The sequence below is a fragment of the Enoplosus armatus genome, chromosome 8 (genome assembly GCF_043641665.1).
Source record: "Enoplosus armatus isolate fEnoArm2 chromosome 8, fEnoArm2.hap1, whole genome shotgun sequence".
In the NCBI taxonomy this organism is placed as follows: domain Eukaryota; kingdom Metazoa; phylum Chordata; class Actinopteri; order Centrarchiformes; family Enoplosidae; genus Enoplosus; species Enoplosus armatus.
In genome coordinates, this window is record NC_092187.1 from 20,737,154 (window position 1) to 20,761,974 (window position 24,821).

At 42.0% G+C, this 24,821-nt stretch overlaps 2 protein-coding genes across 2 annotated transcripts; one reads left to right on the forward strand and one right to left on the reverse strand.

Annotated features, from left to right (window-relative positions):
- Nucleotides 1-2,328: 2,328 nt before the first annotated feature.
- Nucleotides 2,329-13,274, reverse strand: LOC139288559 (uncharacterized). The gene is made up of 9 exons (XM_070909877.1): nucleotides 12,633-13,274; nucleotides 11,372-11,596; nucleotides 9,907-10,065; nucleotides 7,602-7,673; nucleotides 6,535-7,515; nucleotides 6,127-6,246; nucleotides 4,842-4,891; nucleotides 3,562-4,759; nucleotides 2,329-2,487 (listed from the first exon to the last, which is right to left on the reverse strand). The coding sequence occupies exons 1-9, from the start codon at nucleotides 13,272-13,274 to the stop codon at nucleotides 2,329-2,331; spliced, it is 3,606 nt and encodes a 1,201-aa protein (XP_070765978.1).
- A 1,315-nt stretch (nucleotides 13,275-14,589) lies between these two features.
- On the forward strand, nucleotides 14,590-23,110 carry osbpl2a (oxysterol binding protein-like 2a). Its single transcript, XM_070910040.1, has 14 exons — nucleotides 14,590-14,670; nucleotides 14,985-15,131; nucleotides 15,222-15,333; nucleotides 15,606-15,681; nucleotides 16,117-16,251; nucleotides 16,695-16,792; nucleotides 16,921-17,103; nucleotides 17,610-17,717; nucleotides 17,808-17,897; nucleotides 17,984-18,110; nucleotides 18,625-18,744; nucleotides 19,754-19,877; nucleotides 20,024-20,114; nucleotides 20,902-23,110. The coding sequence occupies exons 2-14, from the start codon at nucleotides 15,095-15,097 to the stop codon at nucleotides 21,002-21,004; spliced, it is 1,404 nt and encodes a 467-aa protein (XP_070766141.1). The 5' UTR covers nucleotides 14,590-14,670; nucleotides 14,985-15,094; the 3' UTR covers nucleotides 21,005-23,110.
- Nucleotides 23,111-24,821: the final 1,711 nt, after the last annotated feature.

Here is a 24,821-nt window from a genome sequence, read left to right on the forward strand (position 1 = left end):
ACAACATTAAGGGGTTGACCTACACATTAATGCATCAATAGTTATAATATACATTAATCTGCTAAATTAATACTTTTACTTTTGTACTCTAAGTATATTTTGAATACAGGATTTTTAACAGAGTATTTCTACACTGTAGTATTTGCTATTTTTACTTAAGTAAAACGTTTGAGTACTTAGTTGCCGATTAATTTTCTGTCAATCGACTAGCTAATTGATTAATCGACAAATCGTTCCAGCTGTACTTGTATACACTGATGGGTAATTTAATTTATAATAAAACATCATACTTTATAAGCTCTTTGTAAGTTTTCTATGCAAAAGAATCTTCATTTGTCAAGGAATTAAAGCTCAAATAAATGCAGTAAAAAGTACAATATTTCCCTCTGAGATGTAGTGAAGTAGAATAAGAAAGTGTCATGACAAGTACAAGTACCTCAGATAAGTACAGTACTTGAGTATATGTACACAGATGTCACCTGTCACCTGTTATAAAAGAACAGTTTCATGTCCAGCAGTTTGTCTCTGTCGCTGTCCTGTAAAGTCTTCAGTCCGTCCTGAAACCGCCGATCAGCCTCGAAGTCATAAGAACGAAACCTCAAGAAGACGGACTCCATCTGGACTCTGGTCCAGGCTTCACTTAACCGACTATCATCATATCATATCAGAGAGCAGAGGAGCACTTCCGGTATTGTTTCTATTTGGCATCAACGAATGCTGCTAAAGAAGGAACACAGCTGACTGGAAGAGCAGCGCTGCGGGTGTAGCGCCCCCTCAGGTGACATCCGGTACTGTAGCTTATTAAAAAAAAAGGACTTCAATTTTTCAATTTTATTATTTATATATATATATATATATATATACATGAAAAACAACTAGATTTTGACACACAGCCCAAGATCAGGTAAAAAGGCAAGAGCCATCTAAAGGACCTTACATTTATGCTGATATTACCAAACAAATTGGCATATTTCTAAAAAAGTCAAACTATGAGTAACTGAGTTTTTCACTGACAGTTTCTTGCTTTTTTGAAAATATTCTTAAATATTCTCATTAGCATTATGTAATCATTTGACCCACCTTAGTTGATAAGTGTTGTGAATTCCCTGAAAAGGTTTTTGCAAATAATCTAATTACCTAAAATAAAAAAAAATGCAGGTTGGTAATTCAGTCTTGGCTCAAACCTATTTTTACAGTATGTTCTCATGCTCATCCCCCCACAAACAATGACATGGTCATATTTGTAATTGTATTTTTATTGTTATATTTAATTATTTTATTTGTAAACACACTGTGAAATACAACATATGTGAATGAAAGGGATTCTTCATGAATATTATCTTTGTCAGTTAAGTTTAAGTTGTTTTCTGCACTGGCCTCTTCTCTGTGTGTTTTTTACCACCTTTTCACTGGTGAAACTGGTTTTATGGTGAATTGAAGACCACTGGGAGGTAACCCACATTATTGTGTGTGTGCGTTATATGTAACAGTAGAGGATGATCACGTGTGGTGAGCAGAAACGTGACACCGTGTGATTGTGTGACTCCTCCAGTCGCTCTGTCCTTGACCACGCAGCCGGCCAGCTGCCACCGAGAGCAGACAAAGTATTTCAGCTGACCTGCTTCCATCTCAAACTGTGAATCAAAATCTAACATCCAGACGTAAAACAGAGTTACAAAACAAAGAGCTACCGCTACACTTTGATGTGCAGGCTGCAGTATTTCAGTGACAGTGAAAGTCAAGAGTCACACAATCAGAGAGGGAGAGAGGGAGGGGATCATGCTCCTAATGGGCGAGGAAGTCTTATCTTATTAACTACTTAGCAGTTACTTTTTCTTTTTTGAGCGTGTGACGTAACAGCCAGATCATTACTGCAGAGTAAACAAGTTTGTGCAGCTTAAATGAAATCTACAGACTTCAGGGTGAGGTCTACAGCAGATATGTAGATAAATAAGATCACATTAAAGCCTGTTGGTCAGATCTTAGAAGTTTATTCAATAAAACATGAGGATATTCTCTACAAAATACTACAAAGATAATATAAAATTAACTTGCAGTTCACAATATAAGTGCAGAATCAGTTTTACATAAAGTTTAAGATTGTAAATACGAATGAAGTTCTTAATGAAGATTAAGCCCATCTGTAAAAGCAGATGAGTGTTTGCATTGCACCAAAAGAAAACACTGAGCTATAAAAGCTCTAAACATCCCTTATACAGTCTACCAGTTCTCCCAGTTCAACCATTACATTAAACACTCCTCCCCCACGTGGCTGTGACCGCCCTCAGCTGTCCAGAAGTGTCAGTGTGGCTGCTGTTTCTCATCCGTTCACTCACAGTTGGAGTCTCCCGCCGCCGTGCTCACCGGAGGCGAGTGTCTGTGTCGGTGGAGTTTGCTCTGGGTTGACGTTTGTCTCTGGGTGGAGCGAGACGGCCGAGCGAAGCAGAAGGTCAAGGTGCTGCTGGAGCTGCAGTCGTAGTTTCCATCCTGGTCGGAGAAAGACAGGAGAGAGAGGGCTGAGATGAGACAGAAACACTTACAAAGAGTCGAGGGAATAATAAAAATGCTTTACAGTAAATACCAGTTTGTTGGAGCTCATTAGGTCTGAAACAGTTATTTTAAATTTTCAATATTTTTTTTGCAATTATATTTTGGAGTAATCGAGAAATTATTAAGTCGAAACAATGTTAGAAAATTAAAAATGTCCCTCACAGTTTTCCATACCCCAACGTGACGCTACGTTGACGCTACGAAGTGTTTTATACGAGGGAGCTGTGTGAAATCTGATAAATTACCTCAAGTGATGTCACTTGAGTCAGCGTTGGTTGGGGCTGAAGACTATAAGTTTGAAAAAAAAATCAGTTTGTGTGGAGTTAGAAAGAAGTGAGTTTACCAGACCTCTGTAGCTGCTCCTCATCTCTGCTTGATGCCAACAGCTGGAGGCTACATTAGCCGCTACTAGCATAACACACCTGAATCTCTGATGTATCGGTGGTAGGCAAGAAAGAAGAACGTGTGGAATAAAAGAAGACGATGTCTCTGGTTCTGCTGCATCTATTGTGATATATTGTTTTAAAACTGTCCATCGTGAGTCCGACAACGTTATGGGAGTGCGATGCTAAATCGAACTCTCTTAAAGCTGACGCAAATGACTAACTAGTATCCAACCTAATGGCAGCCTCTGTTTTGGGAAAAGCACGTGTTACTAATAACAGTAACGATGGCTCTGTGCTCTATCAAGTGTCCCAGTAAGTGTGACAGTGAGTCAACACGCACTACCAGAACCCTGAAATTGGAGCAGATAAATGGAATTCAGCCATGATTGATTGTATTATTTACACCTGTGCTTCTCCTGTCAAAATGTCTTCTGTGAAAAAGGATTATTATTATTATTATTATTATCAAGAGCTTCATCAAGTTGGAACTGATGGTGTTTCTGTTATTTTGTCCACCTCTTTAAGTGGTGAATCAGCAGCAGGTGTGTTTTTCAGATATGTAAAAATCTGAATTTAGAGGGAGAAATGTGCACATGATGTAGACAGACCTGTTTGTTCCACTCACCTCAGTGGTGGTGGTACTCTGGCTGTGTCTGACACTGTGGTTCAGACTGCCCCCCTTCTCCTCTCTCTGGACCCGACTGGCCTCCTCCCTCTGCTTCATGAACCTCTGGTTGACGATCCTCGTCACGCTGTCGTTCCTGTGCAGCGAAGCGGCTGGAGGCCTCGTGGGAACACGTTCCAGGTTCTTCAGACCGGTCTTAGTCTTCTGCCCTGACCCCGGTACCGGTTTCTCTGCCCGGCCGCTCACCCTGCGCAGGAACTCTGTGACCATGCCGTAACGGTTGGCGCCTGCAGATTTGCTGGGAGGCTTGCCGCTGCTCAGAGGGCTGTGGTTCTGTCCTGCACCTGCCCTGTGACTGGTTTGGCGGGTCCATGTGAGGCCGGTGTGGCTTTGGTGATTCAGGTTCCACAGTGCTCGATCTCTAGACGTGGATGCAGGTGAGGAGGAGGCGCTCAAATTGGTGGATGAGGGGGGAGAGGATATACCGGATGCGGAGTGTCTCCGGTACAGTTTAGGCGACGAGGTGGAGGGTCTGGGCCTCTCGACGCGGCCTGGTACCCCGTCCAGTGAGGTAGAGATGTGGTGAGAGCGGGCGGAGACCAGGGAGGTGCTCAGGACTCTGGATGGACTGCTTCTCACAGCGACTGACCCGTGTGTCCCATCTGTCTGCTGACCAACACTCACCATCTGTGGCTTCGTGTGGGTCTGAGTACCTGAGCAGACCACGTCCACCCACCGCCCCTGTGATCTCCCTTTCTTCTCCTGTGAGTTGCCGTGAACTATCTGCCTCCAGCTGGCCGTCATTTCCTTCATGTCGTCGCTCAGGTTAGCAGATGAGCCCAGACACAGCGGAGAGAAGGAGGTCGGCGGTGTGCACCAGGGAGATGTGGTGTTGACAGACTCTCTGTCTGCGACGGGGCTTTGCTTCAGCTGAGCCAGCTGGACTCTGCGAGCTGATGGAGGGCTGTAGTAGATGCGGAAGGCCGACTTCTCGGGGGCTGTGTGGCTTCTCTCCAGGGACATCTGCTCAAAGTCAAGATCAGGGAAGCTAAGCGGCATGATAAGATGGTCCCACGTCTTAACTTGGTCCTCTCGGTCCAGCTGGGCAGCCTCCTGGCTCAGATAGCACCAGTTCCTCCTCTTACAGCCGCGTGGAGAAAACTGTCGCCTAAGTCTTTTCCCTTTTGAGCTGCACAATCTGTGAAAACAGCAGGTGATATATGAATTATGACCTCAGGAACAAGATGGACACGATGTGAACACTTGCAGAAAACACTGACCTGTCAGCTTCAGAGCGTCGTTCATCATGAAAGACAGCGCTGACGGGAAACTGAGCAAAGAGAGATAAAACACATATTAGCCAAATAATGGTTACTGAACTTGAGGGCCTGTAGATCCTCAATTTTGGACAACAACAACTATTGGACATATTACCATGAAATGTGAGACACACATTCACGTCCCCCTCTAGATTAGAATAACTTTTCATCTAGAGACACCATGAGTTTAAAATCTCAATTTGTCCAATACTCAGCTGTACTCTGTGTTAGTGCTAATTAGCAAATATTAGCATGCTAACATGCTAAACTAAGATGGTGAACATGCTAAACATTATTCTGTGTGCACATCATATGGTATGTATGGTAGGAATGAGAAAGATTCCCATGTTTCAAGACAGTTGCAGGGTTATAGAGTTGGTTATGTGAGGATTAAAATACTGTGCATTGACATTACAACACCATAACCATTGACAACAACAGTCTGCAGCGTATGTGAGATATGAGTCCATATTTGTTTGTTTTTTTGGCACTTCCGTGTTATGAAGAGCCAACTCGGTCGTATCAGAGCTTCCCAGTTGTAATTACAACTTGGACATTGATGTCAACGCGATTTACAATATTTTCGATAACTCTTATATGACATTAATGCTGCATCAGCATGTTAACACTGTCATCGTGAGCATGTTAGCATGCTGACGTTAGCATTTAGGTCAAAGCATCACTGTGTGTCAGTGCAGCCTCACAGAGCCGCTACCATGGCTGTAGACTCTTCAAAGTCTTGTTTTTTCATGGCAAACTAAGTGTGCGTCCGAGGAGAGGAGGGATTACAGTCTAGCCCCTCAAATAAGGAGGAAAAACAAGAAATAAATCCGGCCCTTCAAAGCAAATCTTGAGCTGTGCTGTGCAGAGGACACACCAACAGTTCAGTGGCAACAACTCAAATGTTAGATTACATTTCTCATCTGACGTGAATTAAAACGTTCTGTTGGCATTTGATCAAGCAGGTGGAAACAAGGGTAAAGAAGCCGTACGTTTAGAAGAATTTACATTCATGAAGGTCTGCACAATGCAGAGAATCAGTTGAGTGTTTTTCATGCAGCAGATTTGAACATGCCTGTCCTGTTTGGCTGCAGCCTCCAAGAGATTAGCCTAAATACTCTGGCATGAGTCTTTTCATGATGCCTGTTGAACTGAGTGTCTGGAGGCCGTGTGGCCAGGGAGACAGATCACACAGCCTCACACACAGCGGGGGGACACATGCCTGAAGGGTAAACACCATCCTTACCTCAGCTGCCTTGCCCTGCGTGGCCTTGGCCTCACTGTTGAATTCAATCCGTTCTTCCCAAAGCTCTGCACCGAGGTCTTGCAACAATCCCCGCAGCAGAGACATGGTTTTGTCTTTACCCTGAATTTAAAAAAATCCATATATATTTACATATTCAAGATATGTGCCTTATCCTTAAATAAACATTTACTCAACTCAATTCGCTTTTACCTCTTTTCCCTCAAGCCCAGGTCCTTTAACTTGACAACACTGATGGACGATCCACAGAATCTGCAAGGAAAGTCGCATTTTTGGGTCCCTGCAGCTGTGGATGAGGTCCCATTGGAAGGAAGTTGCTTGTCTCATTTGTTTTTCTCTCTCCTTAACCTCTGTGGTGCGGAGGTCTTCTACACACTCCTGCATACTTACAGCATCCACATCAAGACCTGCACAGTCTCCAGAGAGAGAGGAGAAAGTGTGGGAATCCCAAACTTGTCCTTTGCCTAAATCTTCCCCTGTTAGAAGCATCTCCACCCTCCCAATGAAAGCCAACAGCATGGCCTGTAGAAGCTCCAAAGCCTCATTCAAAGGTCCAGGTAGGAATATCTTCTGTGCCTTGCCATTCAAGTCCATCTCTGTCGGAGAGGTGAAAGCACACAAGGGAGATGAGCAGTGGCCATTTTTCGGTGGTGTCATCAGAAGCTGGATGGCCGAACTCAAAATGCAGGAATGATCTCTGAGAGCTAGAAGAGCTTCGTAGTCTTTCACTGTCATTCCTTTGAGGCCTCTGTCAAGTTTTTTGTTGTTATCCCTCTCAGGACTGTCTGAAGGGTCCCACTCGCCACCCACAGGACCCTCTCGAGTAATATGTGACTGGTTGCAAAGCAGAGATGTCTCAACATCACTTTTACCTTTTTCTGCTTCCTCGTCCTGACCCTGCTCGTACATAGTGCATCCTACTTTCAAACTTTGCTCCCTTCCCTCTCTGTCCTTCACCGGTGTGGAAGCCGACAGATTTTCCTCCAACACACCCTGATTCTCTTCTTCTTCTTCCTCCTCCTCCTCCTCCTCTTCCCCTCCTCCTCTTCCCATTTTCTCTCTCAGGTCGCTCATTTCTGCTCGCAGTCCACGGTTCTCCACCTCCAGTTCCACGATGCGCCGGCTCAGGAGTGTGGCCTCCTCTTCAACAAGTTTCAAGTGAACTTTGACCTCTGCCTCCCTGGCGTGGGCGGAGTTTTTTTTGCCTTCAGGCGATTGGGTGGCGTCTATGTCGCCGTAGGCTGAGTGGTATTTGGCCAGCTCCTCGCGCATAGCCTCACTCTCTGATACCAACTTGGTGAGCTTCTTGCACATGAGAGCTAATTCCTCTTTGGCAAAGTGGAGTTGGCACCTGAGATCGGCGCTGTCATCCTTTTGGCAAACAAAAAACAATGAATATCATTCTGACGAGGATGATAAATAAGTATACTGCAACATGAATTATAAACATATCAAACCTCGATCTGTTGAGAGAGCCTCTTCTCAGCCTTACTGGCTGAAGATCGGATGCTTTTCTTCCTCAGAGAGCTCTGAAGGATAAAACACATGATAAAGAGGTTCATCAGGGGTGCAATACAAACAATGTTTTGGCCAAAACAGCCATTTTAAAAAGCCATGTAAATCATTTTAGATGTCTCAATTTCCTAAATGTGAGCAACACACAAGTCTGGCTGCACCTTCTGAGGCATCTTCACCCGCCTTATAAAATTATACTGAACATGACGACTTCAGCTGTATAGAAAACTCACTGAAATCTTGTCCAAAGCTCAGTGGGATAATTCAATATATAAATACATGTATACTGGCCTCATATCTGTATGTTCAGTATGAAGCTGCAGCTAGGAGATGTTAGCTTAGCTTAGCATAAAGACTGGAAACAGCAAGCTTGGCGCTATTTAAGGTGATAAAATCTGCCTGCCAGCACCTCTAAAGCTCTAACTATTTAAGACGTTCTCTCTTGTTTGTTTAAAACATCAGTTTATGGTTTTGCCAGGTTATGTGCAGGACTATTCCTTGGCTGAGCGTAGTCACTTTCTGCAGTCTTGTTGACCACTAAGTGTTTTGTATGATTTAAACAAACAAGATATAATGTGTTAATTAGTAAGCTTTACAGGTGTTGATAGGCAAATTTGTTACCTTTGGAGCCATGCTAGCTGTTTCCCATTTCCAGTCTTTATGCTAAGCTAAGCTAACCGTCTGCTGGCTTTAGCTTCATATTGAACGGACATTGGTATTGATCTTCTCATCTAACTCTCAGAAAGCAACTGAGTGTATTTCCCAAACTTTCTAACTACTCCTTTAAATAAATATAATTTAAAATGTTCATCGTGCCCTTGTGCTACTTTCCGCTGTGGGACTTGATCCAAACTTCTTCTTACTTCAGAGTCCTTCCCTACCCCACATGAGTGAGTTCATTTGTAAATCTGAGCATGAGAGGAATGTAAGCTTCTGTCTGGCGGCATTGTCTCGCTCCTAGACACTAGACAGGATGTCACAGTGTTAATAATAGTCATCTTCTACAGGCTAGAAGAGACAAACATAAGGACTGGGTTACGGTCTCTTCAATTCAAGGTCAGTGAGCCTATAGGTCGTATAGATACTGTATACTGTGACCTGACGTGGGATAAGAGTCAGTAATATGCATAATGAACATCAAAATTGTCATGATATGTGCTGCATTTCAAAATAAAAGTGCAGTTTTTGTGTTTTTCACTCATCATTGTTCAGACATGGGCAGCTATATTGTGACCTGCCAGTCTTAAGTTACCATTCAAGTCCCACAAACAGGGTCACAAACAGACCAGTTGCAGTGTGTGAGTCTCTGAAATGTTCATCCTCCTTCACATCCATCTAGACTGTGTTTTGTGCTCCTAGATTAGGTAATCTAAGTGGATTTCCCTGTTGGGATCAAAGGGACTAGCAGCTGTCTCCGATGAGTGGACTAGACTGAGCTCATGCCAAAAGCACAGAATCCTGGATTAAACCGAACACGTGTCACTGAAGTGCACGATCGTTATCGCTGGAACCATCGAGACAGGAGGGGCCAAAAGAATGAAAGGTGGACTGGAAATTCAATCACTGTCAGGGTGTGGTAGCCACCGTTTGATGAAAGCATGTGCAGGGACGGTTGTAGGTCAGTATGTCGGCACACAAACACTCGCCTTTTTGAATGCCATAATGCACGCTGATCCAGATTTAGCCAAGCTTAATAGAAGCAGAAAGAGAGAAAGCGCGCGAGAGAGAGTCTATTTTTGTAATCTCTCGCACCCTCTCTCCCTTTTCTCCGTCCTCTCAGCTGAGGATATCAGCTGTGCTTGGAGTTCAGGCTTCAGCATACCAGGCTGCTTCACCCTGACCAGGCACCAGGCAGCTGCTGGCCGAGCCCTCCTCTCATATCATTGAGCTGCACCCGGGTCATGTGTCACCTGACATCGGGGTGACAGAGGGATGAGGGGGACAACTGGCTGGGATGGGTGCAGCTGTGCAGGAGCAGACATGGAGGGGAGAATTCCTGACCGAAGGGATGGAGGCAGTTTATGTGTCTGTCAAGATTTAGGCTGCATGTCTCGACCCAATATAAAGGTTTATTAAAGATCCCTTCCAGACAGGTTTTAAGACATAATCAGTGTCTGAAATGTTTTTTCACAATAAAAACTAAATCAGTGGTTCAACATTCATAAAAGCACATCTACTCCTACACCCTCATTGAAAAATCCATCATCAATTAAAATTCAAATAAAGAGTTCTGCTTTAATGTCACACCTCTCTGGCTTTCTCCACCTCCGCCTGTAAGACCTGCTTGGCCACTTCCAGTTCCTGTGTCTTTTCACGGAGCACCTCATTTTCCCACTCCAACTGGGAATTCTTCTTCTGCACCGCCTCCAGCTCGTTGTAAAGCCGGCGGGACACACTCTTTGCAACCTGTAAACAAAGCCAACAGCAGGTTATTGTAGCTCCAATCATGGACGGATTCAGAGACATGTAAAAGACCCCCCATCCCTCCCACATGAGAGCAAGACACAAAGATTGAAAGAGACACAAAACTCTATGTGGTCATTTATGTCTTTTTGTACGAATTTTGTGTCTGTTTGTGGTGATTTTGTGTTTCTTTGTGGCCGTTTTGTATCTCTGTGGTCATTTTGCGTCTCTTTGTGGTCATTTTTCGTCTCTGTGATTGTTTTGCGTCTCTTTGTGGTCAATTTGCATCTCTGTGGTTTTTTGCAGCTCTTTGTGGTCATTTTACGTCTCTTTGTGGTCATATTGCATCTCTGTGGTCGTTTTGCGTCTCTTTGTGGCTGTTTTGCGTCTCTGTGGTTATTTTGCATCTCTGTGGCCGTTTTGTGTGTCTTTGTGGTCATTGATCGACTTGCCAACAAGAAATTGTAACAGTCACTTCAAACAGAGGCTCTGGCACAGGGCCTGCCCGACCCCTCTGGCCCCTGGGCCTGTGCCCAGTAGGCCTGTTCAGTAATCCATCCATGGCTCCAACCAGGCAAAGTAAAATGCTGTAAAGAAAATCTTTTGGCCCTGGTTATGGTCATGAACATTATTGTGTGACTGCAGCATGTTCTCTGCAGCAGTTGGTTTGGTTAAAGCTGAGAAACTTTACAAGGAAAAGTTTGTGACAGGAATCCACCGTATGAGTGGATGAGGGGGTGAGGGGGTGAGGGTGAGGCTGTTGGGAATCCTACACCACCACGTATACCCCGGCTCAAAGAAGCAGAGTCTGGCTGCCACCACAGAGAGAGATCGACCTGCCATGATTCTGAAAGAGATTACTGGGCTTTTATGGTTCCTACTCATGGAGAACAACCCACCACATAATTGCACCATGACAGAAATATAAACAGGATGCATGATGAAGACATTTCACATCGAACTAATGAAATTTTTGTGGTGCTGACAAACAGCAGGGAGCACTTTACAGCACGGCAAACAGTCGTGACTCAGGCTGCTGTCGACTGATTACAGTCCTTCAGTGCGTATGAACAACACAATCACTGTTTCGTGTGCTGAAATGAGAAATAGCTTTCTGGGACTAACAGCAAATGTTCACTTTGATGTCAGCAACTGGAATTGCAGTGATTCAGCCTAAAGCCATTCTGGGAGAAGGAGCTTTTACTGTTTTTTGGTGGTGAGTGAGTTTTAACAAGACCACATGACCTCACACAGACAGAGGGAGGAAGGAGGAGGAGTAACTGTGATGAAAGGGGAGACGACCTCTGACCTTGATATCGTGCTCCAAGCTCCTGACCAGCTCCCCGTCCACCTGTCCCGTCTGAGCCACGCGGATGCTGCGGCGCTCGGCCTTGCGGAGGCGGTACTGCAGGATGCGACAGGTCTTGTTGGCCTGCTCCAGCTGCAGCCGCAGCTCCTGCAGCTGGTACACCTCCTCCTCCTGGAACATGTCGCGTATTTCCAGCATCTCACAGCGAAGCTCCTCCACCTCATCCTGGGACAAACAACACAGAAAGACATTATGAAGGAATAGGAATGTATTTTTACAATCTCCTCTTCATTATATAATATATATTCTTTCCAGATTTGAAAGATTAGGAAAATGAAAAGGACGAGACAGCATCTTCATGAGTCTACGCTCAGTAGATATAAACTGGAGAGAAGTGGAGGCAGAAGTTTAGGAAGCAAGGGGGCCTAATGAAGGATGCTATCCAGTTGCATTATGGGAAATGAAGGATCCAGTGTTTTTGGACTAAAAGTCAGGATTTCTCAGCCTCTGCTGCTTCGATTTGGAACTTTCTTTTTAAACTCTCTCTCTTGTCCAATAAAAGTGCAACACAACATTTCTGGAGTACCCCTTTATGTGCCAAAAAACTAAATAAACCCTCCCACTGGGCTGATTGGTTTAGTTTCCACTTTTTTAAACGCCTAACTCACTCTTCTTACTTCATATGAAATGAAATGACACCATAAATACCAGGACCTATTTATAAGTCAAGTCTTACACATTAAGGCACTGCAGTCTTCATCACTAACAGTACATAAAACTGCAATATATAAGTACACTTAATTACTGCTAAAATAAATGGCAACAAGCAGATGAATGTGCTTCAAGTCACTGCTTTGCGTTTGAGAGTAATTTCCTACTTTTGAATTGCTCTAATAAAAAGAAAGTGTCTTCTTCTCCTGTGATCATTGTTGTTTGTTTGTCTTGTTCTTCACATTGTGCTTTGTTTTCCATTGAGCAGTTTATTTTATGTCAATAGTGACTCTTGACTTTTGATTCTTGCTTGTCCTGAAGTCTCTAATGAAGACTGGCACGAGCATTTACAGAGAATCGGCTCTGGTGCTCAGAGTCTGATGGCCTCCCATGCTCTTGTAGCCTAGATCTCATGAAGAAGCAGCACACAAACCAACATGCAAATGTGGGGACATTTAGATGCAACCCGCCCGCATAGCATGCAATAATAGAATTAAAATAGCAAACTAAATTAAACAAATTGAATTAAACTAAACTAAATTAAACTTACTTTCAAATACTCGTTCTCTGATCTCAGATCCTCCACCTCCCTGACAAGGTCTTCGGTTGTCTCCCCCATCATGAGATCCATAAACGCCCCGGAGGAGTTGAACAAACTGATATCCCCTCCAGCAGCATCAGGCGGGAGAGCGCAGGTATCTCTCGCTGCCTTTGCGCACGGTGTGCAGTCGCCTTTCCCCTCGCTGTCGGGACTCACATACGCGCTCCCGTCTATCCAGCTTAATTCACTGTCGCAGCTCGGAGAGTCGTGCTTGTTGCCCTCCGAGGGGCAATCGGATATTTCTGAGCTGCTGTCTGAGGAGGAGAGTTTTCCAGACAGGCAGCCGGAGTCTTTGCTCAGGTCCTCTGAAGCGTTGCTGGCATCGGACAGTTTCCTCTGCGCGCCGGGGCTCCTCTGGCCCTCCGCCTTGGCACTTGATGACACTTTCCCCGGTCGTTTTCCCTGCAGTCCCGCCGATTTCACCTCCTTCCCAGAGTCACACCGAGCTGAGTCTTTGGAGAAGGAGCCACTTTGGGCATCTTTAGAGGACGGGTCTTTCTTCTTCTTCTGGCCAGAAACCTGCTGGTGCGCCTTGGGTTGTTTCTGGCTCCGGAGCGCAGTCTTTGTGCTCTTGTCTCCGTCTCTGTTCATCTCCACTCTTGTCTGAGACTCTTTCTCTTAAGTTTTCAGCTGAAAAAAACACCTTTTTTCAGTTCAAGATGATCATGATGTTTCCACAAATATGTTGAAAAGTCCTGAAGTCCGCAGCTCACAGCTCACTGGAGAAATCCGACTGGTTGCTCTCCATCCTGAAGACTGAAACTTCGCCAAAATGCAGAAGAGGGCAGATAGTGATCAGCATAGTCTGACTAATGCAGCTTGTTAATGACTTCCGGTCATAGTTTCCAAAATAAAATCCTTTTATTGACTCGACGAAATCGCTGCATTTCTTCGTCTTTTCTTTTCAGAAAAGAAAATATTTGTTTTCCTCATTTTTCATCTTTTCCAAACAGTTTCTTTATTGATAAAGACAATTTGTTATCAATGTGTATCAAATGGTGTAAAACAAATCCATAACTATTAAGAATTGATGCTAAAATATCAATAATTGAGTAGAATTAATACAATTAAACTTTTCTACCACGGCCACCCATGTCTCCATCGAGAAGTAGACAATTTAAGCTTTTATTTTAAAAATTACCATCTTTTCCGGTCTTCCTGTAACTGTGGGTAACTTGACGCCGTTAACTTTCTCCTTTGGAAATCTGACAAACAATTAAACATGCAACTTTCCATTCATCCCTCTGAGTGCTCACCTATTTATTTACACAATCAGCAGCTGTATTAGATATTTACTTGGCTGATATTAAAACGTTTTGCTCTTTGCACGTCACCTGATCCATGATGAGACAACATGTTCAATATTCACCTTTGTCACTTCAGATGGGATCCTTATTAGGTTTTATATATAGATATAGATATATTTCAAATGTAATTTCGAATTAAATGTGTACATTTTGAATACATTTCAGGGCTAACTGATCACAGGTATACAGCTGCCACCTTGTGGATTACTTGGGCTACGTTAGGAACTTCATGCATCAGTCAACTAATGTTACAATACAGTCATTTATTCACTAATATATAATTCATTAAATCTGTGTTGTATTTCATTTTATTTTTGCAGTTTTATTTGCCTAGTTGCAGTCCTGAAATGTTTTAATCCTGGTTGAACCGTGTAAAGCACTACTTGAAAAGTACTGCATACAGTTTATTATTATTATTCATTTAACTATTAATCAACAAGAATAGAGGAGACACGTCCATCCAGCTTTTATTAAAGACTTTTTAAAGTCACATTATTGTGTTGAAAATAGCTGCTGGACTGAACTTCAGCTAACAGAAGCCCGCTTCCTAGCTGCGATGTGATTGGCTGTCGGACCTGTCAGTCACAGTGTCCTTGCCGCCGACTTCCGCCCTGTGTCAGAGGCAGCGTACGCTTCGATTGTTTATGTTACTAGAGCTTCAATTTGACCTCAATTCACAGGTATATTTAATTGGATTGTGTCTAAATCTTCGCGTCAGTGTCTGTGTTGATAACATTAGCTAATCTGTGCTGCCCATCCTCCAGCTAACGTTTTAACTCTGAGCAGCAGCGATGCTAACGGCTAGTTAGCTAGTCAGCTAGCTAACTAATATCTGAGGCTCTTTGGGGAACTGAGCTTCTGTCAGCGAGCTTCAGTAGAAAGCTGTTTTTTGTTTTGTTTTTAAATTCAGAGCATGTATTAGATAATGTTTGGCTTTAACGACCACAGCCAGCTGAGCTGCTTGGTGTAACTTAACGGGTCCGTGCTTTTGCAGGTTGTGTGTTTGGGCTGTCTGTGATGCTTGGAGAGAGGCTGGGCTGCAGGGACAGGCCGATGGTGGAAACATGACTTCTGAGTAACGCATAGTTACTTTCTCTGCTCAGTATGAACAGCGAAGAAGAGTTTTACGACGCTGAGACAGGTGAGACAAGCTGACAGAGGTGTCATTTAGTAAAATATAGTTGCTTCTTGTGTCCAAAGGAATGAACGTGTTTTTCCTGTCTTCTCTCAGGGCTGGAGTCAGATGATTCCTGCGAGGTCAGTTTTAAAGATGCCCTGGTGTTTGACAGTAAGCAGGTGACTGACGGCAGCGCCACACAGGAGAATGGAGTGTGGGAGCGCAGGTGAGGAAGTGTGGTATGCATGCACTGTACTGTGTGCATGTTACCACATGACCACATTTGGATTTGGGGGGGTTTAAGGGTTTCATCATGCATGCACCCACACGTGGAAGCAGACAAGGCTAGGGCAACCACATTTTTATGCCATTTTAACTTGTGAACTGGATTTTGATGTAGTTCAATGTGTTCTGTCAGAATTTTTGCTGCTATTAATGGATACACTGTCAAAAGTTTTGTCTGATTTCACATCTTTTTTTGTTCCAAATGTGCACCAGGAAAACGCTGCCTGCAGAAATGATCTCCAGGAACAATTACAGTGTTTGGAGTATACTGAAGAAATGCATCGGCATGGTGAGTCCTACCTGCCTCCCAACTACTAACAGAAAGCTATGAAAACCTGATATTCTATTGCAACAAACAACACAACATGTCACATCATGTGTGACATGTACTTAAAAATAGTTGAATACTTACATATTTCAGCGTGCCTCTACGAGATTAGCCATGACTAGACTTGGCTGGCTATATTTGGCTTGGAAATAAAACATTTGTTTCAAAATAACTTAAATGAACTTCAGAATACAGTTGATATAAAACATGCGTTTTTGTCACTCCTACAGTTAAAGGGCAGTGCATTGTTGTTGCATATGTTAGATAATATGATGCACGATTTGTTCGGGTAAGTTATTCACTGTGTCACACTTTGAATCTGGTATAATGCTCGCCTCTGTGTGTTCCTGCTCATTTATCTGCTCTGTTCTTTGATCTCTTTGTGTGCTCTTACAGGAGCTGTCCAAAATAGCGATGCCAGTTGTATTTAACGAGCCGCTGAGCTTTCTCCAGAGAATCTCGGAGTACATGGAGCACACTCACCTCATCCACAAAGCCTGCAGTTTGTCTGACTCAATAGACCGCATGCAGGTAGAGATGACAGATGACTCTGGAGTTATGTTTTTGTTTGATTTGTCAGCCTATTTTTATTTTTATTTCTCTTTGAAATTAATTTCTTCTGTATGAGCATCGTTCTAAACACACAGACGAATGTAACAGATTTTACTTTGATTTAAGGCTACAACTAGCAACTGTTTTTTATCAATTAATCCATTAATTGTTTGGTCGGAAAACTGTGAAAATTACCTGAACAATTTCCAGTAAACCAAAGTGACATCTTCAGATAGCTTGTTAGGTAGATATTCAGTATTAAAATAAGACAATTAAGACAAGTAATCTGCAAATTGTCACATTTGGGAAGCTAAACAAGGGAATGTTTGGTGTTTTTGCTTTGAAAATGACTTGAACGATAAGTCTATTAACTGATTATTCGTTGCACCTCTGCTCTGATTGACTTCATGCCTCTGTGACAGGTTGTTGCTGCGTTTGCTGTTTCGGCTGTAGCATCTCAATGGGAAAGGACTGGAAAGCCATTTAATCCTTTACTGGGGGAGACATATGAACTCATAAGGTATTGGAGAAGCCTATAGAAGCTTTAATTGCAGAGAACAGTCTTGTCTTGATGATAGACGAACAGAAATGGACCAAATTGTTTTCTATTCATTTATGTCAGTTTTCTAATGTTTGTTTGTTTTAAAGGGAGGACGAGGGCTACAGATTGATCTCAGAGCAGGTGAGCCACCACCCTCCTGTCAGTGCCTTCCATGCTCAGTCTCTGAAGCACGAGTTCGAGTTTCATGGCTCCATCTACCCGAAACTCAAGTTCTGGGGCAAAAGTGTGGAGGCCGAGCCCAAAGGCACCATGACGCTGGAGCTACTGAAGTGAGTATATGCGTAGACATCTGCATGCCCACTCAAACTTTACTTTGTATGAAAATGTGAAAATCCATGCGGCCATACATCAAGCAATCTTTAAAGCATTAGTTCGACATTTCGCTTACGTTACATATGAAGCTACAGGCAGCAGCTGGTTCGCTTAGCTTAAGACTGGAAACAGCTAGCCAGGTTCTGTGTAAAACTCACTAATTTATGCTTACACTAAACACAACTTGTCTTTTTTACTCTTCAGTTTTTGTACGGATTAAACAAATGAGATATAACGTGTTAATCAGTGTACTTTAGAGGTGTTTGTATGCAGGTTTTGCTAGTTGTTTCTCCCTGTTTCCAGTCTATATGCTAAGCTAAGCTAACTGGCTCCAGCTTCATATTTAACAGACAGACATGAGAGCGGTACCAATGTTCTCATCTAACTCTCGGCAAGAAAGTGAAAATAGATATTTCCAAAAATGTTAAACTATGCCATAGAAAAGTCTTCTAATTTCTTACAGACATAAAGAAGCGTACACATGGACAAACCCGATGTGTTGCGTGCATAACATCATCTTGGGAAAACTCTGGATTGAGCAGTACGGAACTGTGGAGATTGTCAATCACAGGTATTGTGACAAATACTTATCTGCAAGATTTAAACTGGTTGGACCAGTGATTGCTGTTTGACACATTTGTTTTGCATTCAAATTCATCAGCACTGGAGATAAGTGTGTGTTGAACTTCAAACCGTGTGGCATGTTTGGGAAAGAGCTGCACAAAGTAGAAGGCCATATCCAAGACAAAAGGTAGGAGCTTGACCACAGCGACACTGATAATAGCCAGTGGTCGTGATTGATTTTCTCTGAACTGAATTTGATGTCTGTCGAACCAGTAAGAAGAAGCACCGAATGCTCTATGGGAAGTGGACAGAGTGCATGTACAGCGTGGACCCCAAGGTTTACGAAGCACACAAGAAGTCAGACAAGAAGACGGGGGCGGACTCAAAAAAGCTGAAACAGGTGACTGATGCTCAGATTCACAGTAGATTCTGCTTTGACTGAAATCTGATGAGCACACTGACGTCTGATCTTCCACTGAGATTAAATGCTGCTTAGAGTTTGTTCTCACGTTATGTCTTTGACATGTGTGTTTTATGTGTCTTACAACGTGAAGTAATCTGTGAATTTTACTCATCGCTCTAAATTTGTCTCTCAAATGGTATCTCTTCCTTTCACAATAACATGCAGTGGCATTAGTAGAAGGTAAGGTAAAAGTGTATTTGATATCTGTAGTGTGCTACTGCTGTTGTCTAGTTCAAGTTATGTTCCAAGTGTAGTGTATGATTAGATCATTGCCAGCACTAATCCATAATGTCTTGCAATGACATGCATTGTTGCTTGAGAGACGTGTTGAATTTGTGGCAACTGTAGTTCTGTGAATCACCTGTTTGCACATGAACTGTATGTACTGTAAGCATTAGCTTGGTTAGTTCATGTCTGATAATGTTGTTTATCTGTGTGTGTGTGTGTGTAGGAACATAGTTGTGAAGGTGAGGAGGCAGACGAGATGCCAGAAGTTCAAGAGACTGTGACTGTGATACCAGGAAGTGCCTTACTGTGGAGGATAACGCCGCGGCCTGCTCACTCAGCACAGGTTAATATCACACATACACACTGTCACACAGACACCAAAGATGCACTTAAATTAAGTGGTTTATTTACAAGAACATACATTTCAAGACGGGGAGAAATTATAAAGGCACCAACCGAAGCGCATGGAGAAAGTCTCACTGGGAGGACTAAGATGGCAGCTTTCATAGTGACTGGGACTGTTGGGCCCAGGTGCTCCTGGCCCCACCTATCAATTCCACAAACCTGCAAGAGAGGAACAAACAAGGCCCAACCAAACAGGCCAGAGGGCCGTCACAACACAACACACCCAGAAGATATGCTACACAGTTAAAGGTGCCCTTTGGACTTAACTTGTAAACAAACAAAGTTTCAGTTTACATTCAACGTTTCTCACCAAAATTCATTGTGTTCATCACTGAGGCCGGACAAACATGTTGAGTGCACTTCCTTCCTCAATAAGCATTTGCCAAGCTGATTTGTTTTTATTATTTAATATTTTAAATCCTGCGTTTTTGGCATCCAGCTTGTGGTCTACTTCTTCACTGCCTATGATTACGCATTGCAATGTTTCTTTGCGTATCACCGCAATCAACTGAGATCATCACAATAACGTGAAACCAGCTGCAAGAATGTGTATTATGTGTGTCGCCTGCATCGTCCTGCGCGACTGCCCTTTATATTTTGTAGTATAGTGACTTATTTGCAGCCTGCTAGGTTTCTATTTGGAATTTTTCACTGGAGGTAAATGAGAAACAATTTTGTCATAATTTGAGTGAACCAACCCTTTAAATCAAGAGTGGGTATACGTTTTCTTTTACTTGTCGCTGCTCAAGCTCTGATCTGGACTTAATTTTTTACATGTGTGTTTTGGGACATAGAGATTTATAAAAGACCCTGTATAATTCAGGATTTATTTTTCCACAAAAATAGTAAAAATATATATACAGATTAATTGGATTCACTTATTTAACTTTATGAACAAAGATGTTTTTTGTCACTAACTAACCTCTGCTGTGTTTCCTTCTGTGCAGATGTATAACTTCACCAGCTTTGCTATGACACTAAACGAGCTGGAGCCCGGCGCGGAGAGACTAATGGCACCGACAGACTGCCGGCTGAGGCCCGACATCAGAGCCATGGAAAATGGAGACATAGGTAACACCAACCTCACCCAGGGTTTTGACGTTTATACATGCTGAGAGAAGCTAAAACTGTTCCTTCCACACTCATGTCGGCATTAGTAGGACCCTGATATGATTCTGTAATGGCTTCCTCATTCGTGTTTTTGGGTTATTTTATAGATGCAGCGAGTACAGAGAAAGAGCGGTTAGAGGAGAAACAAAGGGCCTCACGCAGGGAACGCTCCAAGGATGAGGAAGACTGGTCTACCAGGTGTGTGTTTCTGAGGTTGTTTTACAAATTTGCAACTTTTTAAAGATGCATTTTCAGATCTTACACATAAATCCCCTCTCAGACATGAACCTTGTTACTTAAATATGATGGCAATTTAACATGTCGGTCACTTTTACATAAAAGTCAAGATGACAATCTTTCGTGTCGGACCCACAAACATTTCACCATCACTAGTTTCATTGAATGCTGTCAGATTAATTAAGAACGGCTGCAGCACCACAACATTACACAAGTACACAGAGAGAAATTAAATATTAATAATAATTTCCGCTAAACTGCTTTTAGTTCTTTGCTGGAGGGCAGTTGTACATCATAACACATACAGCCGAATTCACTCCCAAAAAACGTTAAATGAAGAAGCTGTGACAGAACTTCCTCTTGAGAAACAAATGCCCAATATCACGCAAGCATTGTTTCACTTTCTGTAAATATCCTGTCATGTCTGAATCGCGTAAAAGTAAGCTTTGTTTGAATGACCAAAAAAAATCTCTTCAGCACGTTGATGAAGCCAGCATACAGCATGTCACATATTCTGGATTTCTGCAGTGTTAAATACATAGAATAAAATAATAATTCAAGTCACCACAGTTTAACTGGAATAAGAATAGTGTACTCAGCAGCCGTCTCTTGATGGTGCAAAGGCCGTAATTCACACTTTCCCAGCTGAATGCAGAAAAAGATCAGATCATCATTTTTCATGTTATGTAATATTTCCTTTAACCCTGCAATTTAAAAACAGGTCCTGCTTGTGTTAATGTCTCTCCAGGTGGTTTCAGATGGGAACAAACCCTCATACAGGAGCTGAGGATTGGCTGTACACAGGTGGATACTTTGACAGGAATTACACTGACTGCCCCAACATTTATTGACACAGGGGGCGCTCAGTGTGAAGCTCTCCTCTCTGATAGTTTTCACTTTATTTGTCAGCATCTAAGATTTCGTGTCTTTGTGACGTCCAGACGCTCACCTGGTACTGTGTCTTTTTTGTGTGAGTCAATGAAAAGCTGATATCAAAATGTTATCAGACAGTTTATCGGATTATGACTGTGAACCTTGTCCACGGGAGAAATGTTATATTAAGGAGAATTTTAGAGTTTACTTACTGTAATTGTTGACATCGAACATCTTCATCTTTATATGCCCTAATCATGATTCTAACAATGATAGTCCACATGTATGTTACTTACCTGTCTAGGGTTTTAAACCAGTCACCAGTGTGTATGTGTGTGTCTGTGTGTGTGCGCGTGTGACCATGCTGCTGCTGCAGGACACAAAGCTCTGACTTCTAGAGGATATATTCTCAATTTTAGTTCAGGTACTCAACCATAATCTTACCTTTAGGCGTACCACACACTTCTGTCCAGTTGCATTCAAATATCAGGGGTTATTTAAACACATCTGTTACTTTTATATATAACCTATTTGAATATTAGATGTCTATTTTAGTTAGCTGTAAACATCCCTAAAATGTCACAAGTGGAATAATTTTCTGTGAATAGAGACTTACAGTAGAGATGAAAGCTGCTTATAACCATGTTTAGTGGCACAGTAAACCGATATTGTTTGGTACATTGCGTTGTTGTCCACTGTAACATAGATAATGTGTATAATAACTGATGCATGCATGTGTCACCAAGATGATTATTCACACAAGTTAAAGCCATAAAAACCTTCTCTGCACTAAGTTTAATAGTGTAAATGCATTCACATAAAACGTTAGTGCGAAGGGATACAGAGCATATTGGTTTGAAGCAGGAGCACCATAAGATCCATGGGACATTCTGAGCCTTAGCACAGTCAAAACAATAATAATCCTACACTTTAGGCGTAGTCATGCTCTAACTTTTGGAACTACAAATTCCATAATTTGATGGCTGTAAACAGTTTTGTTTACATTTTGGCAAATTGGAACCATTTAAAAGTATGCCGAATTAGCTCTTAGCAGTTTCTGTCTGAAATGTACTCTTGGATGTACAGACAACTATCACTGGATTACTTTGATACTGAAGAAAACTTAAAAACGTGACGTTTCTCAGGCAAGTTCTGGAGTTATAAGTAGTGTCTTTGGTCAAAGATTTTTAAGCAGATTTTTTTGGACGTTTATTTGCAAGATAATGATATCCCCGGTAAGTGTAAGTCACGCTGAATCTGAAAATATGTGTTATGTAGTTATGACTCCGAGAAGGAATTGGAATTTTGAGGCAAATTGCGGCTCACGCCTCTCCTTCCACTGCACAGCTTGAAAACCTCTGGTTTAAAGAGAAAACTGTGTCATAATGACTCCTGATTACAGCCATTTGTCTCTTTCACTATTTCCAGAGTTTCCAGATTGATGCCTTGAGTCATTTTTCCATCAATCAAAGCTGTGTTTTCGGACACAGCAGCAGCAGCACATCACTGTATCCATCATAAACCTATGCAAACTGATCCACCCAGTCTGCCCTCTTGAAATGTGAAACACAAAATTAAAACACTCCTCTTTAGCTAGTAGCCGATGTGTGCTTCAGACACTACAGAGGAAGCAGTTAATGAATGTTGTGTGCTGATAATATAACTCTTACATGCATACACACACAGCAGTGTGGTTTTTAGACAATAGAGAGATGTTACTTTTTGTTTCCAAGCACTAACCTTGCAGAAACTGCACATTTGATCGTTCACAGTTCATTGCACATATTGTATTGTGAAATATCCCACGTCATGTCTTCTCCCATCTTCTCTCAACTTTACTCTGAATTCAAAGCACTTTGTGAGGCCTGCAGACACTCAGAGGTGCAGGTTCGGTCTAATGGTTCTTCTGATCACATACTCTTTACCCTCTTGTTTTGTCTAGCATCTATTTGAAAATGTTTACATCGTATGTTCATTGATCATTGTGTTTTTTTCCTCCTCATACTGTTAGTCACACACAACCATATGCATACATGGCATATTTGAGAAATAAATTATGGACTATTAAAACTACAAGCCCTGTTGTTGTTGTTTGAGCAATCGGATTTTGCTTTCAGTAGATCAGTTTCACACTTGAACAGCATCTTATGACACCAGTGAGTGTTGTTTATACCAGTGGTTCCTAACTGAGGGGTCACAAGATGATTTACAGGATAAGAAAGAAAACACAAAATAATGTATTTTTCTAGTCTTTGCTCGTTTCTTGGGGAAAAACTGGATACCTTTACCTCTTTGGGCTCTAAAATGACTCAAAAGAAACAATCTGAGAAGGGTAAAACTACTCACAACTCATTCACATAAATGCAACATAATGTGATGAAGGGTGCCTCTTTTTACGGGGTCATAAGGTAAAACAGGTTGGGAACCACTGGTTTATAGAACCATAGGGTCTCGACTATAAAAACATAGCGTACCAACATTAGTACTGGCATTCAGCTTAGTCTTGTTCCTTTGTATTTCAGAATCAGAATCAGCTTTATTGGCCAAAGTATGTGTACACATGCAAGGAAACTGACTCCGGTTTTAAGTTGCTCTCAATGTTATACACAGCGCCAAGAACAATTTACAGGAAGATAGAAATGGACATACAGCAAAAATCAAGGACACCAAAGCTGGTCAAAGATAAACATAGCTATTATTTACGTACAAGTAGGTGTGTATATATATATATGTGGATGTGTATATATATATATATATATGTATATATATGTGTGTGTATATACATATATAAGGCAATAATGCTATAAATGTTCGTAATCCATGAATAAATGCTTAATGTGTCATTAATAACCTCATAAATGGCTTATAACTGATCTATAACATACTTGATTTATTGACCATTAACAAAGCCATGTGTTACAAATCTTTATAAAAGATGCCCCATTAGAAAAATAGTACAAAATAATCTCATATCTCGAATAATAAAACACATATTTCATCCATATCTAGCTACAGTTGTGTCCAAAATAATAGCAGTGTGATTAAAAAGGTGAGTAAACGTCAAAATCCCTCAAATAAATTGTATTTTAATGAACACAAATGCATTGGGGACACAGCACTTTCTATTTCAAAGCAAGAAAATTGGAAAAAGTAATTGAATTTGATAATATTTTACAGAAAGTCAAGAAATATAATGTTCAAATAAATAGCAGTGTTGACATCTGTCTTTACAAACTCATAAACTAATATTTAGTTGCATAACCACGGTTTCTGATAACTGCTTCACATCTGTGGTGCATGGAGTCGACCAACAGGTATTGCAGCCCAGGACAATTGTACTACGCTCCACAATTCCTCTGAATTTCTTGGTTTTGCCTCATGAACAGCATTTTTCATGTCAGCCCACAAGTTTTCTATGGGATTAAGGTCCGGGGATTGTGCTGGCCACTCCATTACTTGACTGCGGTTTGTATGGAACCATGATTTTGCTCGCTTGCTGGTGTGTTTGGGGTCATTGTCTTGTTGAAACACCCATTTCAAGGGCATTTCCTCTTCAGCATACGGCAACATGACTTCTTCCAGTATTCTGATGTACTCAGACTGATCCATGATCCCTGGTATGCGATAAATAGGACCAACACCATAGTACGAGAAACATCCCCATATCGTGATGCTTGCACCACCATGCTTCACCGTCTTCACTGTGTACTGTGGCTTGAATTCAGTGTTTGCAGGACGTCTGACAAACTGTCTGTGGCCCTTAGACCCAAAAAGAACAATCTTACTCTCATCAGT

Excerpts from the sequence above, each read along its gene's own strand:
- osbpl2a (XM_070910040.1), top strand. The coding sequence starts at position 15,095 with ATGAACAGCGAAGAAGAGTTTTACGACGCTGAGACAG. Across the intron at positions 17,898-17,983 it reads GGCCATATCCAAGACAAAAG|TAAGAAGAAGCACCGAATGC; the intron begins GTAGGAGCTTGA and ends CTGTCGAACCAG. Across the intron at positions 18,111-18,624 it reads ACTCAAAAAAGCTGAAACAG|GAACATAGTTGTGAAGGTGA; the intron begins GTGACTGATGCT and ends GTGTGTGTGTAG.
- LOC139288559 (XM_070909877.1), bottom strand. The coding sequence starts at position 13,274 with ATGAACAGAGACGGAGACAAGAGCACAAAGACTGCGCTCCGGAGCCAG. Across the intron at positions 10,066-11,371 it reads GCTTGGAGCACGATATCAAG|GTTGCAAAGAGTGTGTCCCG; the intron begins GTCAGAGGTCGT and ends CTTTGTTTACAG. Across the intron at positions 7,674-9,906 it reads AGGTGGAGAAAGCCAGAGAG|AGCTCTCTGAGGAAGAAAAG; the intron begins GTGTGACATTAA and ends TTTATCCTTCAG.